Source organism: Xyrauchen texanus, chromosome 20, assembly GCF_025860055.1.
Source record: "Xyrauchen texanus isolate HMW12.3.18 chromosome 20, RBS_HiC_50CHRs, whole genome shotgun sequence".
NCBI lineage: Eukaryota > Metazoa > Chordata > Actinopteri > Cypriniformes > Catostomidae > Xyrauchen > Xyrauchen texanus.
In genome coordinates this window covers 37,538,146-37,551,086 of record NC_068295.1, presented here as the reverse complement: position 1 = coordinate 37,551,086, position 12,941 = coordinate 37,538,146, and the positions used below count along the sequence as shown (strand labels likewise).

Here is a 12,941-nt window from a genome sequence, read left to right as displayed (position 1 = left end):
AGTCATCGCTGCTTCCGTCTGTCAAAGGAGTAGCCGCGGACATCTGCCTAGGGACGGAAGGGTCGCTCCCATCCACCGAAGAAGGGGAGGAGCGGTTCCATCCGCCAAGGGCCGGAGAACTCGCTGCCATCCACCGGAGGAGGAGCAAGCTGGGATCCGCCAGAGGGCAGAGGAGTTGTTGAGGACCAGGTGACAACACGTCTGGAAGCCGGCAAACAAGTTTTCTCTCTCTCCTTTCTATCTCTCTCTCTCTCTGTCGCTCCGCCTCGCTCTTTCCCTCTCACCTTTCCCTCCCCTTGTCTCTCCCAGGGCTCCAAAAAGGTGGGGAAGACCTGCCGGCAGGCACGGCCAGAGAGGCAATGCCCCCTTTCCAGGAAGGGAGGGAAGGGGAGTGCGTCATGCCAGAGGTTTCCCCACCCTGAGTCCGGTGAGCGTGACAACGAAGAGGAGGGCTGAATCGGGCTAATCAGCCAGGAGGGGGATAAAAGACAAGCCAGAGGCTCCAGTTCAAGAGAGAGAGAGAGACGCACACGGCCGCGCTGCATGTTTGTTTATGTTGATTTTAAGTTGAGTTTGACATTAAAAATGTATGTTTACTTTTCAGCCGGTTCCCGCCTCCTCCTTGCCCATCCTTATACTGTTACAAACCAGTTCTCGTGTAAACACACGAGGACGCGTAAACAAGCTTCTCTTATAAACGTGCAAAGGAGAGCTGGGCTGAAGTGCAGCTTTTTGGTTTTAAACTTTGGTGTAGAACTTTGGTTGTATCGCATCATAAATGTACAGTTTTTAGGTCAGTGTGTCAAGTTAAACATAGTCTGAAACGTGTCTTCCGTGTCTTGAGATCCCTACGTTCGGATTTACACTCCATCAAACTGTTTGAAAGCAAGAATGCGTTCTTATCTTGTGCTGTCTTTTGTCGATAAGTGTGGTTTGTTCTCTGTATAAGCTTCGCATTGCCTTCACAGTTGGAGTTTCGCTTACTGCTCCCTGCTGAAAACAGGTTGGACTTCAATTACTCCGATGGTAGGAAAATGCCTTATTACGGTCCGGGGACATTTTCAATTGCGTAAATATATCTATTTTTTTTATTAAATTAATTGCACTGAATTAACGTATTATATCGAGATCCCAAATAATAACATTTGTACATGATCAACAAACATAAGCTGTAGGAAAAACACAGTATTGGCCCAATAGGGCAATTGACTGTTCAGCTAACTGTCCCAAACTCTCATAGTGGCCATTCTAACAGTTCAGTCCTGTATAATGAGGCGTAGATGCTTAGTCTTATCTGAACCCAATCAGATTTTGAACTGTTACATGATAATGTTATTAGTAAATACAAGTCTTGTGTGCATGGGTAATAGTGATTGCATGGTTCTTTCTTTCTTATTTGTTCAGTTTTGAGAGGTCATGAGAGTAGCAGTCTCAACCTCAGACGGCAAGACCACAGACTGTCCACAGTCTGATATACAGTATATTGCTCACAAAACATGAAAATATGTTCTCCATTTAGTAAATGATAATCTGATCGGTGAGTTCTAGGCCAGAATGAGCTGCAGTAGGGTTTAGTCAAATGTCAGGCTACATGAGTAAACTTAACTTGTAATCCCGTTTTTCTTGACTTAAGAAAAGGACGCATATGAATGGAAGCTGGTTGTGTTCAGGTTGAGCGTCACCTGTACTGTGCTCAGCGAGTCATTTCTTGGCTGCTTTTGGTGGGGTGTGACGCTGGCCTTACGCCCACTGCCGCACAGATGGGAGAGGCCACACCGAGACACCTTCCAGCATGCGATGGCAGCGAGCAGAGGGAGTCGTGGCTCTCAACGCCTTCATACATTCTGTTGTGGGTGTGTATGTGTACTTGTATTTGTGCACATGCTCTGCATTGTGTTTGTTAAATGCCCCCCCCAGAAGCCAGATAGTATGTATAAACTATGCTGCTTTTGCATGACAGCAATTATACAATTAACTTTATTAGATTCTGCTACAATAAAATCGGACGTCGCTTGTGTTATAATAATGCATCATACTCAAAGTTTTACTTTGAATAGGGGAAGTCTTATGGTGTATTATAGCTGTAGTTATAATTATTTACGAGAAGTTATAACTTATTATTAGGTGTAATATGAGACCTTAAGAATGCTGTATATTGGATGTATAATGCCTTTACATGCATTATAAATATGGGCTACATAGAAAGTGTTACCAAAATGTACATTTTTGGTCAAATGAAATGCTGCAAAATAGAGCTTCACAGTATTAATGAAAACACTAATAAAACAAATCTGATTACTTGGCACAAGGCTGAATCACAGTGTGCTGATATTCAGTACACTTGTTTTTGTGATATTGCTTACATGTAATAATAATTATTATAAATAATAATGATAATAATAATAAAACCATTTATTAATAAATTATTGTTATAAGTAGTATTATTGTTATTACATTGAACAGTATATTTTTCTGTCGTAATGAGTTCAATTTCACGCATCAAGTTAAATAGTGCTTTTATTTTGGCTGAACTTTTATTTTGACAGAGCTTTTAGTTCTTTATTAGTTTTTAATAAGGTCCTTATAAGGATTAAATTCTAAATGGAATACTGAAATATGACCAAAAATAATTTCTTTAAAATCTAGTCGCCATGTCCGGCAGAGGGGTTGTGTGCGTTCATGTTTTTTCATCAGATATCATCTTGTGAGTTATTGAATACATCTATAGAACACCAGTGTGTTTCGGGCCACTTTTCACTCGTTCTTTTGTGATGACGAGCTCACTGCACCGCACGCAACAACAACAAATCCAGCGCGAGAGAGTCATGACCAAATGACTCTTTCGAACCCGAAAAGAACTGATGGTTCATTAGCTCAGGTTAGCAGTTTGAATCAGATTCACTTTCTCAGCGAATCAGCCGCCAGTTTGTTCACAACTGGGAATGCAGACATCACAAAATAAGAGTCCCAAGCTTATTTCAGACTTCTTAATAATAAAAGCACCGTATTGTTTATATATTTTTTTTCTTCTGGTAATTATTGATTAGGATTGGAGTAGCTCAATAAAATGCATCTGGAATTTCTTTCAATTTGCACTCTTGTAGTCTCTGAGTCTGGGCCATCCGGCTATGGAGGCCCAAACCTGAAAAATAATAAATAAATAAATGTAATAATAAAAAATAAATAAAGGCATAAATGTCTTGATAAAACAAATATAATTCGTTTTTAATTACATTTATTCCTGAATGTGTTATTGTATGACTTTATTCCTTTAATATTTTCTATATTTATTTTTAACTTTTTTTTATTTATTCATTTATTTTGCATTCTTTTTTATTTTTTATATTTATTTATTCCCACATATATTTATTTCCATATTTATATATTCCCATATATATTTATTTATTTATACATGTATTTATTTGTACTTTTCTGTGTGCACCATGGAAATGAGGGAGGCGGTCCTTGTGTAGCTCCAGTGCATCATTGGTTGAGAGCTCAATAGTACTTATCGGAAGCAGATGGACGTCCCACCTTAGCACGCTCTGACTCGCACAGATTTAGAATATGCAGGGAAATGTTTTGCAGAGAGATTAACAATCCAGGATGTGCTTCGACATTCATACCGGCGCACAGCTCTCCTACACCATCAATAAGCACCTCTACTCTAAATGAAGCATAGTCATTTGATGTGTGGTTATCGACTTCATTCGCTAAGTTGCGCAACTCTCTAGATATATGTGAAGCATCAGCTATAGATTTTTTTTTATTGCAGAACTTATATATACATACATACATAAACGATCAGGGAAATGAAGCATGGTTGTATCTTTTACAATGAACAATCATAACAACAGAAAACAATTTTATGGATTTGCGGACATCAAAATATTAAGTTATATACACAGAAAAAAAAAAGAAAACCATAAGAGTAAATCAAATCATTTATGAAACTTGCTCATTTTGTGGTTTTGTTGAAGAAACAGTTCCCCATTTATTTTGTGATTGTAGTATAACCAATAAATCTTGGATTGACTTAAGCTCTTATGTTTTTAGCCCCACAAATAGCTATAGTTTACACGATATGACCTAACGTCACATCAAAACAAGTCAAGAGTAATCGAGCACACGCGTCAAGCTACAATAAAAAAATGGTAAGCAGGACCCGCCCACATCATTATCATACAAGAGACAGAAATGTAAGAATAAATATAAAAATAAATACATATGGGAATATTTAAATATGGAAATAAATACAGGTGGGAATAAATAAATGTAAAAATAAATGAATGCATAAATAAATAATAATAAAAAAATGAAAGAATAAAAAAAGTTTTAAAGAATACAAATAAAAAGTCATACAAAAATAAATTCAGGAATAACTTTCATTAAAAAAGAAATATATTTGTTTTATCAAGACATTTAGTCCTTTATTTATTTTATTATTATTACATTTATTTATTTATTATTTTTGCAGGTTTTGTCCTCCATATCCGGCATCCTTCAAAAGGCTAAGGCAATAATAATAATTTAAAAATATATATATATATATATATATATATATATATATATATATATATATATATATATATATATATATATATATATATATATATATATATTTATAAATATATATGAATTAGATCAAGCTTTTGACACTTACACAAGGTGAAAACATTAATTATCTGTAATGTAGATTCTGAAGAGCAGTATTAAATAAAATAAAAATATTTTGTCTCTTATATTTTTATAAATTATGAGAGGGGTGTGAACTTTTTTTTTTGTAAAGTTCCACATCACAGATGGATGGAATGACTCACTCTCTCTCTCTCTCTCTCTCTCTCTCTCTCTCTCTCTCTCTCTCTCTCTCTCACACACACACACACACACACACACACACACACACATACTTCAGTGACATTCTCACTCGCCTCTCTGTTTAAGATCCAGTTTTTATCATCTATCCTCTTATAGATTTATCCTCATTCATTGCAATGCAGTGCTGAGAGATCATATCGCTAATATTAGCATTGCTTTAATAAAATATAATTTAGCTTTAGTGATAGATAGATATCCATGTTGATTGTTTGGCTGATATTTGACCTTTTGAGATTATTGGCATTGGCTGATAGCTGTGACTAATTGGCTGATTAACAGAAGTTTTAGTTCCCCTTTGTGTCAATTCCTGTGAATATTTTAAGTATATTTATATCTAGCAAAATATGTGTTATTGTGTAAATTTGAGCAATTTTGTGCATTTTGTTTGCTACTGTTAAATTGTATTATATGGGTGAATCCCACACAATTCGCAAACAAAATCAGGGGGTGTTGTTTGGGGGATAATGAAAGTTATTTATAAATCTTAATGATCCTGAAAATATTTATATGTGTCCAAACTGCACGCATTCAGGCAGAGAGGTGCACAAAGTAACTATTGACTGCGGTAGTATGTTTTACATCACGATATTAGTGTTGCAGATAGCGAACTAATCTAATGATCATAAGACCAACTATTTGTTTTGTTTTTTATTTTGGAGTGACACCATTTTGCAGTGATACACCAATATATAAATCTCTGTTGTATCGGCCATAGTCTGTGTGGTTAGTAATGGTTCAGTGCTTTGATTGGACCAAAATGTCCATGCATTCATTTAGGTCTGTTCCCACCTTTTGCTCCTCTTGTAAAATCAACCTCTTCTTCAGACACCCAAAGGGACGTGCGGTGTGAATCGTACCAACAGCTGCAGCTTAAAGAGGAATTACAGCCCTACGCTCGCTTAATTATGAAAAACACCTAGTTTTATTAGGAGTTAAGTTTGATTTGATTTTAATTAACCGATGATATCGAATGACTCTGGCATACAGACAATCCCCTGGCCTGCCCCTTTTAGTGTAAGTACATTAGACAGTGCTGCTCCCACAGGACTTCCTCACTCATTAATTCTAATCCCACAGACACCATTTCTCTATTTCTTTCCACAAGAGGGGCCTCAACTATGCAGGCCCAGAGCCAGTCACTGTGTGTAACAATTACAAATACTGGCTCATGGCTGCTAAGGCCTATGCTACGACTTATGTTGTGGAGGTGCCGTTGTATATTCTCTTAATAGATTGATGGCAAACCATCAAAGTGACCACTTCCCTTTGCGTTTTCAAAGCTCTGATGATTTAATGGCTTTCCCAGTTTAGTTTAATTTAAGGATCAGCTTTATCTTGGGTGTTTCTTCTAAAATTCATTAAAAAAAAATCCTATTGAAACCTCTGACTTTTGATTGCATACTTTGGTATTTTGGCAAGTTTGAGCACAGTTTAAGACATTGTTCAGATCACTTCTGAAACTCTAGAGGTGACACATATAAGATTACTGGGGACTTTTTCTCAGGAGAACAATCTCAAACTTAAAGGGGTAGTTTTTTGAATGTTCATGCAGCTCTTTTCAGTGCAATAAAAGAGGATGCTGATTTTACTGGATGCTCCAAGATGACAAAAAGCAGTATCAAAGTACCATAAATGTAGTCCAAACGTCATGTGTGCTATATTCCAGGTTTTATGAAGTCATACAACAAGAAAAACCCAAAATATAAGTATGATGATAATCTTACTGAGCTCTCATTCACGCATATCAGTGCATATACTGTACATTATGGCTTGTGAAGACACGTCACATCAGGTTTGACATTTGTGATGCTTTACACTGTTTGTTCTTATGTGCCATATGGCTATCATGAAGCTATTGCATGATTTCATAAAGCCATACAATGCTAAACACTGTTTGTTCTTATGTGCCATATGGCTATCATAAAGCTATTGCATAATTTCATAAAGCTATCATGATGCTATCATAAAGCTATCGTATGACTATTGTAAAGCTATCACATGACTTTTATAAAGCTATTGTATGGCTATCATAAAGCTGTTATATGATTGTTGTAAAGCTATTGTATAGCTTCGTAAAGCTTTCATATGACTTTCGTAAAGCTATAATTTGGCTACCGTAAAGCTATCACATGACTTTCATAAAGCTATCGTATGACTATTGTAAAGCTATCACATGACTTTCGTAAAGCTATCGTATAGCTATCATAAAGCTGTCGTACGATTGTTATAAAGGTATCGTATAGCTCTGTAAAGCTATCATATGACTTTCATAAAGCTGTCGTAGGATTTTTGTAAAGCTTTCATATGGCTTCATAAAGCTATCGTATGACTGTCGTAAATCTATCGTATAACTGTAGTAAAGCTATCTTATGACTGTCATAAAGCTGATGTATGGCTTCGTAAAGCTACCGTATGACTGTCGTAAAGTTACGGTATGACTGTCGTGAAGCTATCGTATGACTGTCGTAAAGTTATGGTATGACTGTCGTGAAGCTATCGTATGACTGTCGTAAAGTTATGGTATGACTGTCGTGAAGCTATCGTATGGCTATCGTAAAGTTATCGTATGACTGTCGTAAAGTTATCGTATGACTGTCGTAAAGTTACGGTATGACTGTCGTGAAGCTATCGTATGACTGTCGTAAAGTTATGGTATGACTGTCGTGAAGCTATCGTATGACTGTCGTAAAGTTATGGTATGACTGTCGTAAAGTTATCGTATGACTGTCGTAAAGTTATGGTATGACTGTCGTAAAGTTATGGTATGACTGTCGTTAAGCTATCGTATGGCTATCATAAAGCTATCGTATGGCTTCGAAAGCTACCATGGCTATCATAAAGCTACTGTATGGCTTCGTAAAGCCATCGAATGACTGTTGTAAATTATTATATTACTATTTTATATCAATATTTTTTTTTTCCTTATTGGAGCTTGATAGTTAAAACAAAACCACTTTTTCTTTGGACTGCTTTGAACAAGAGCTGCATAAACATTAAATATTTAAACATTTCCTTTTTTCATGGAAAAAAGTAAATAATACAGAATTGGTACAACATGAGGGTAAGTGATGACAAAATTTGCATTTTAGGCTGAACTTTTCTAGAGCTAAATTTTCTTTTTATTCTCTATTTAATCTCATTACATTTTAGGGAAAACAATTGGAGATCTCATTTGCTTTTTTCTTTCCTATGGGTTGTTTGTGAGCCAAAAGATTGAAGTCTTAATGTGCCTTGTGAGTTTGTGTGTGTGTGTATGTGTGTTCACACGTACATGAGGCCCTTTCCTTCCTTTGTCACAGTGTATTGATTTAGTCACTCTCTGGTCTTGAGACATGCCCTCTCTTCCTTACCCTTCCGCTCTCTTTTTCTCTCTCTCTTTCTCTGGTTAATTATTGAAGATGCCGTCTCAGGTTACCATATAAGGCTGACTTCTGGCTTTCACAGCATTACAGGGAAAGAACTGTGGACAAGACTCGCTCAGCAGTTTGCATTGTCAAGTTGAGTTCATTTGAAAGTAAACCTGACTCGGGCCTTAGACTAATGCTAATGCCTAAAGGGAAGGCTTTAAATGTATTTTCTTTTCACTTTTTTGTCATCTGGCCATGTGTAACATTTACACTGAGTTTTGTTACTGCTATGGATGACATCATTTCATTAAGGCACAGATGAATGAGAAATATACCAATGTATTTGGAGTAGGGTTGGGTGAATTGGCTAAAAATAAATTCTGTGCAAAAAAATATATTATTATATATATTCTGGTATTTATGCATTTCCTCTAAAACATTTTTTTTTCAAGCAGTGGGAACCATAATACCAAACAGGTTGCCCAGTAGATTCAAATCTGTCTTATGTTTAAGTGATATGCACAATGTTGCTTAATTTTATTTTGGAAGCAAAATAATTACAAATATAACAAGAATATCGCCCAGCCCTAATTTTAAGTTTGCCCCAGTCTCAATCCATCTCTCTTTCTCTCTCCCTCTCTCTCAGTGAAAGTTACATTGTGAGTGTCAAAGCGGTGGTCATGACCCGAGATGACTCCAGTGGAGGTTGGCTGGCACAGGAAGGTGGGGGCCTCAGCAGAGTGGGTGTCTGTAAGATGCCTGCTGAACTGACCGACCGAAGTGACTTCCTCATCCATGGCGAGCGTCTCAAAGACAAGCAGGTGTGGTACCAGGATTCATAGTCTTCCTCTCCAAGGGCTGATTTACATCCTGAGGAGTTTTGCATACTGCAATCTTTTCCAAGACAAATCTGATTACAAATCCATTTGTAATGTGATGCATAAGACTTCCCTGGCAGTGACCTCTGCCAGAGCTACTGCAGACTTTGAGCTCTGGCTCTAAAATGTCTTTCTTGTTTTTGCTGGCAGGTGATCTTGGAATGTTTCGTGAGGAAGAATCTGATCTACACCAAGGCCACACCCACATTTCACCACTGGAAAGTTGACAACAAAAAATGTGGCCTGACGTTCCATAGCCCCGCTGATGCCCGTGCCTTTGACAGAGGTGTGCGGAAAGCCATGGAGGACATAACAGAGGGTGAGGACTTTTATAAACACCACCTTAGATTTGGCCTAAATTTCTTTATTGAGGATTGAAGGAATAGTTCCATCCTTTTTTATCACCCAAATGACACTCCAAACACGTATGACTTTTGTCTTCTATGGAACACGAAAAGAAAACATTTCAAAACTCTTCACAAAAAGTAGTCGATACGACTCATCCACTATATTCCAATGTTCTGAAACCATATGATTACTTTGTGCACTAAAAAGAACAACATTATAGTTGTTTTTCAATCTCAAATCAAATCAGTTACTGATTGCAGCTACCAAACCAAATATGGTGTTTTTGACTGCAATTCTTTTGATGAGTTCACGATTGCTGTAACAAAGCAGATAGCCATAGTCTGTCAACTGATTAATATTGTGGACGATGATAGTTTTAAGAGATTTAATGTCCATTACAATGAACATGCAACCTATGTGGGGACTATTTCTTTCAATTAGTCAAACTCCCACTTAGACTTTGGGAACCGATTAGTGATACTTGAATTGGTGTTATTTTAGTGCATTTCTATCTTTATACTGTGGAAGGCTTTGTTTTGAAAATGTAAAAGAAAAGCATTATATTGTTACAACTTGTTTTGTTTTCTTTCCTAAGAAGGAAATAAATTCATTTTGACAGGAAAATAAGTATACATACAGTCAAATTTCAGCACTTTCAAAATTTGCGATTAATCGCGATTAACGACGAACAATTATGCGATTAATCGCGCAAAAATGTTTTTATCCACTGACAGCATTAACAAAAACATATCACATGTGTACAGTAAAAATAAAATGAGTTCATAAAATACAATTCAATGAATGAGAAAACAAAATGCTTTAAACATAAACCCATTAAGGATAGAAGATAATTAAATTGCTGGAGTTAATACAATTTTAATGAGTCTTTTTTGAAAGACAAACACACATTCTTCCATACAAGTACGCTGCTCTGGTGGCCCACAATTTAAAGTGAGCTGTAGGGCTGTGAATGAACTATAACTTATGGTATAGAAGGGTAGATAGGTTGTATATTTACAGTGTGAATGTAATGAAGTCAGGTCTCAGTGATACTCTTTGGAAGATCGGGCTCGAGGATTATGTGACCAGTCTCAAAAAGCAGCACTAATCATCAGGATCTGTGAAGGTCTGTCGATTTACGTCTCCTGTTTCTGTGTGCTTTATATTAGGCTCTACAACTTCCTCTTCAACGCTCCAGAATGAGGCTGAACTTGGAGATGACGATGTATTCACAGTAAGTGAGAATGATTTAATTCCTTTTCATTTGTGCATCAATCATCCACCTCATATTAACTTACAAATGCGGAATGTCACGAAAACATGTGCGGGTTGTATTTAAATCCAAAATTAAAAGTAAAACAATTATATTTTGCATAAAGAATTTAAGCTTAGTTTTAATAAACTTAAGATTTAGTACAATCACTCCATTTTCTCCTTACCGTAATGTATCCAGGCATTTTCTTTTCAAGTTTGTTTGTAATTCCCATTATTTACAATGGTAGTTCTCATTTCTGTAATACAGTCATTTTTCCTGGGATACTGTAACACAACTGTAACTGTTCTTGAGAGGTTAAGTGAGATTCACCCTAACTTATTTGTAGTGTATGTTGTTTTAAGCTATATGTTCACTAAAGACATGTATATTTTGTAAGTAATGTTTAGTAACTTCCTCTTCCCTTCCTCTTCCCTTCCTTTCCGCTTGCATGTCTGTGGGTTTTGTTTGAGTGTATGTAAGTGTCCCTAAAAAGGCCTTGTTATATTTTTACCCCGCCAAGACTGTGGTGGAAGAGATGGGCCTTTGTTTTCTGAAGATGGTGGATGTGATAGCAGGCAGGTTTCCTGTGGCGATTTCTGAGCAGACTGTACCTCCTCTTGGCTTTTGTACACTCTCTGTCATTTTGTCACAGTCACAGGAGAGCAGGAGTAGCAGGCGGGGTCAGGAGATTTCTTCCTGTTCTCCACAGTAAAACTATCATTAGCAGCTGCTTCCTAGCTAACTGCCATCCTGATTTACTGCCGCCCCGGGTGGAGGAGGGGGGCATGCACTGGGGAAGCCTCACAGCTCGTCTTTCACTCACTGTCTGTCTCGCTTTCAGGCCAAAAATGTAGACTACTAAACCAAGGACCTCGAGCTCTAAAGGAAACTTAATCCAGCGCTTCTTTCTGTCCTGGAATTTATGCTGTTCTATGGCTGTTGGGAGTGTCCCTACAATCAGGACACAGAATGAAGTGTTAGATTTACTGTTGAGCAGGACTGGGCAAAATTCAGAATTTAAAGGTGAAGTGTGTAAATGTTTTCTGCATGAATATATCTCTCTTGTATATCAAGTTATAACGGAGAAGCAAATATTAGCAAGCAATTTGTAGGTTAATTTTCCTGAAAAGTGTAAACACTGTGGCTTCAAGTCACTGTTGAATCATTGCTCTGTTTGCTGATCAATGGCAGTTGATCAGCAACTGCCATTTTTAATTTTTGCAATTCCGTTTGGCGGCGCAGAATCACACACTTCACCTTTCAAGAATTGCCTTTCGATTCATGATTTGGAATTTTTATTGAAATGGCAACTCCCCACAGGATGCTGAATTTGAATTGGACAGAAAGAAGAATTGGCTGAATTGCATTTCAAAGAATAGATAGATAGATAGATAGATAGATAGACAGACAGACAGACAGACAGACAGACAGACAGATAGATAGACAGACAGACAGACAGACAGACAGACAGACAGACAGACAGACAGACAGACAGACAGACAGACAGACAGACAGATAGATAGATAGATAGATAGATAGATAGATAGATAAAATGACAGAATGATAAAATGATATACAGACAGACAGACATACAGACCGATAGATAGATAGATAGACAGACAGACAGATAGATAGATAGATAGATAGATAGATAGACAGACAGACAGACAGACAGACAGACAGATAGATAGATAGATAGATAGATAGATAGATAGATAGATAAAATGACAGAATGATAAAATGATATACAGACAGACATACAGACCGATAGATAGATAGACAGACAGACAGACAGACAGACAGACAGATAGATAGATAGATAGATAGATAGATAGATAGATAGATAGATAGATAAAATGACAGAATGATAAAATGATATACAGACAGATAGATAGATAGATAGATAGATAGATAGATAGATAGATAGATAGATAGATAGATAGATAGATAGATAGATAAAATGACAGAATGATAAAATGATATACAGACAGACAGACAGACAGATAGATAGATAGATAGATAGACAGACAGACAGACAGACAGACAGACAGATAGATAGATAGATAGATAGATAGATAGATAGATAGATAAAATGACAGAATGATAAAATGATATACAGACAGACATACAGACAGATAGATAGATAGATAGATAGATAGATAGATAGATAGATAGATAGATAGATAGATAGATAGATAGATAGATAGATAAAATGACAGAATGATAAAATGATAT

At 36.7% G+C, this 12,941-nt stretch overlaps 1 protein-coding gene across 1 annotated transcript in view; it reads left to right on the top strand.

Moving 5' to 3' along the window:
- LOC127660991 (sprouty-related, EVH1 domain-containing protein 2-like) overlaps positions 1 to 12,941 on the top strand; it is a 54,713-nt gene that overhangs the window by 20,428 nt on the left and 21,344 nt on the right. The window contains exons 2-4 of the mRNA XM_052151507.1: positions 8,872 to 9,046; positions 9,254 to 9,422; positions 10,621 to 10,685. Coding sequence (XP_052007467.1) covers positions 8,872 to 9,046; positions 9,254 to 9,422; positions 10,621 to 10,685 — 409 coding nt within the window. The remainder of the gene's footprint in view (positions 1 to 8,871; positions 9,047 to 9,253; positions 9,423 to 10,620; positions 10,686 to 12,941) is intronic.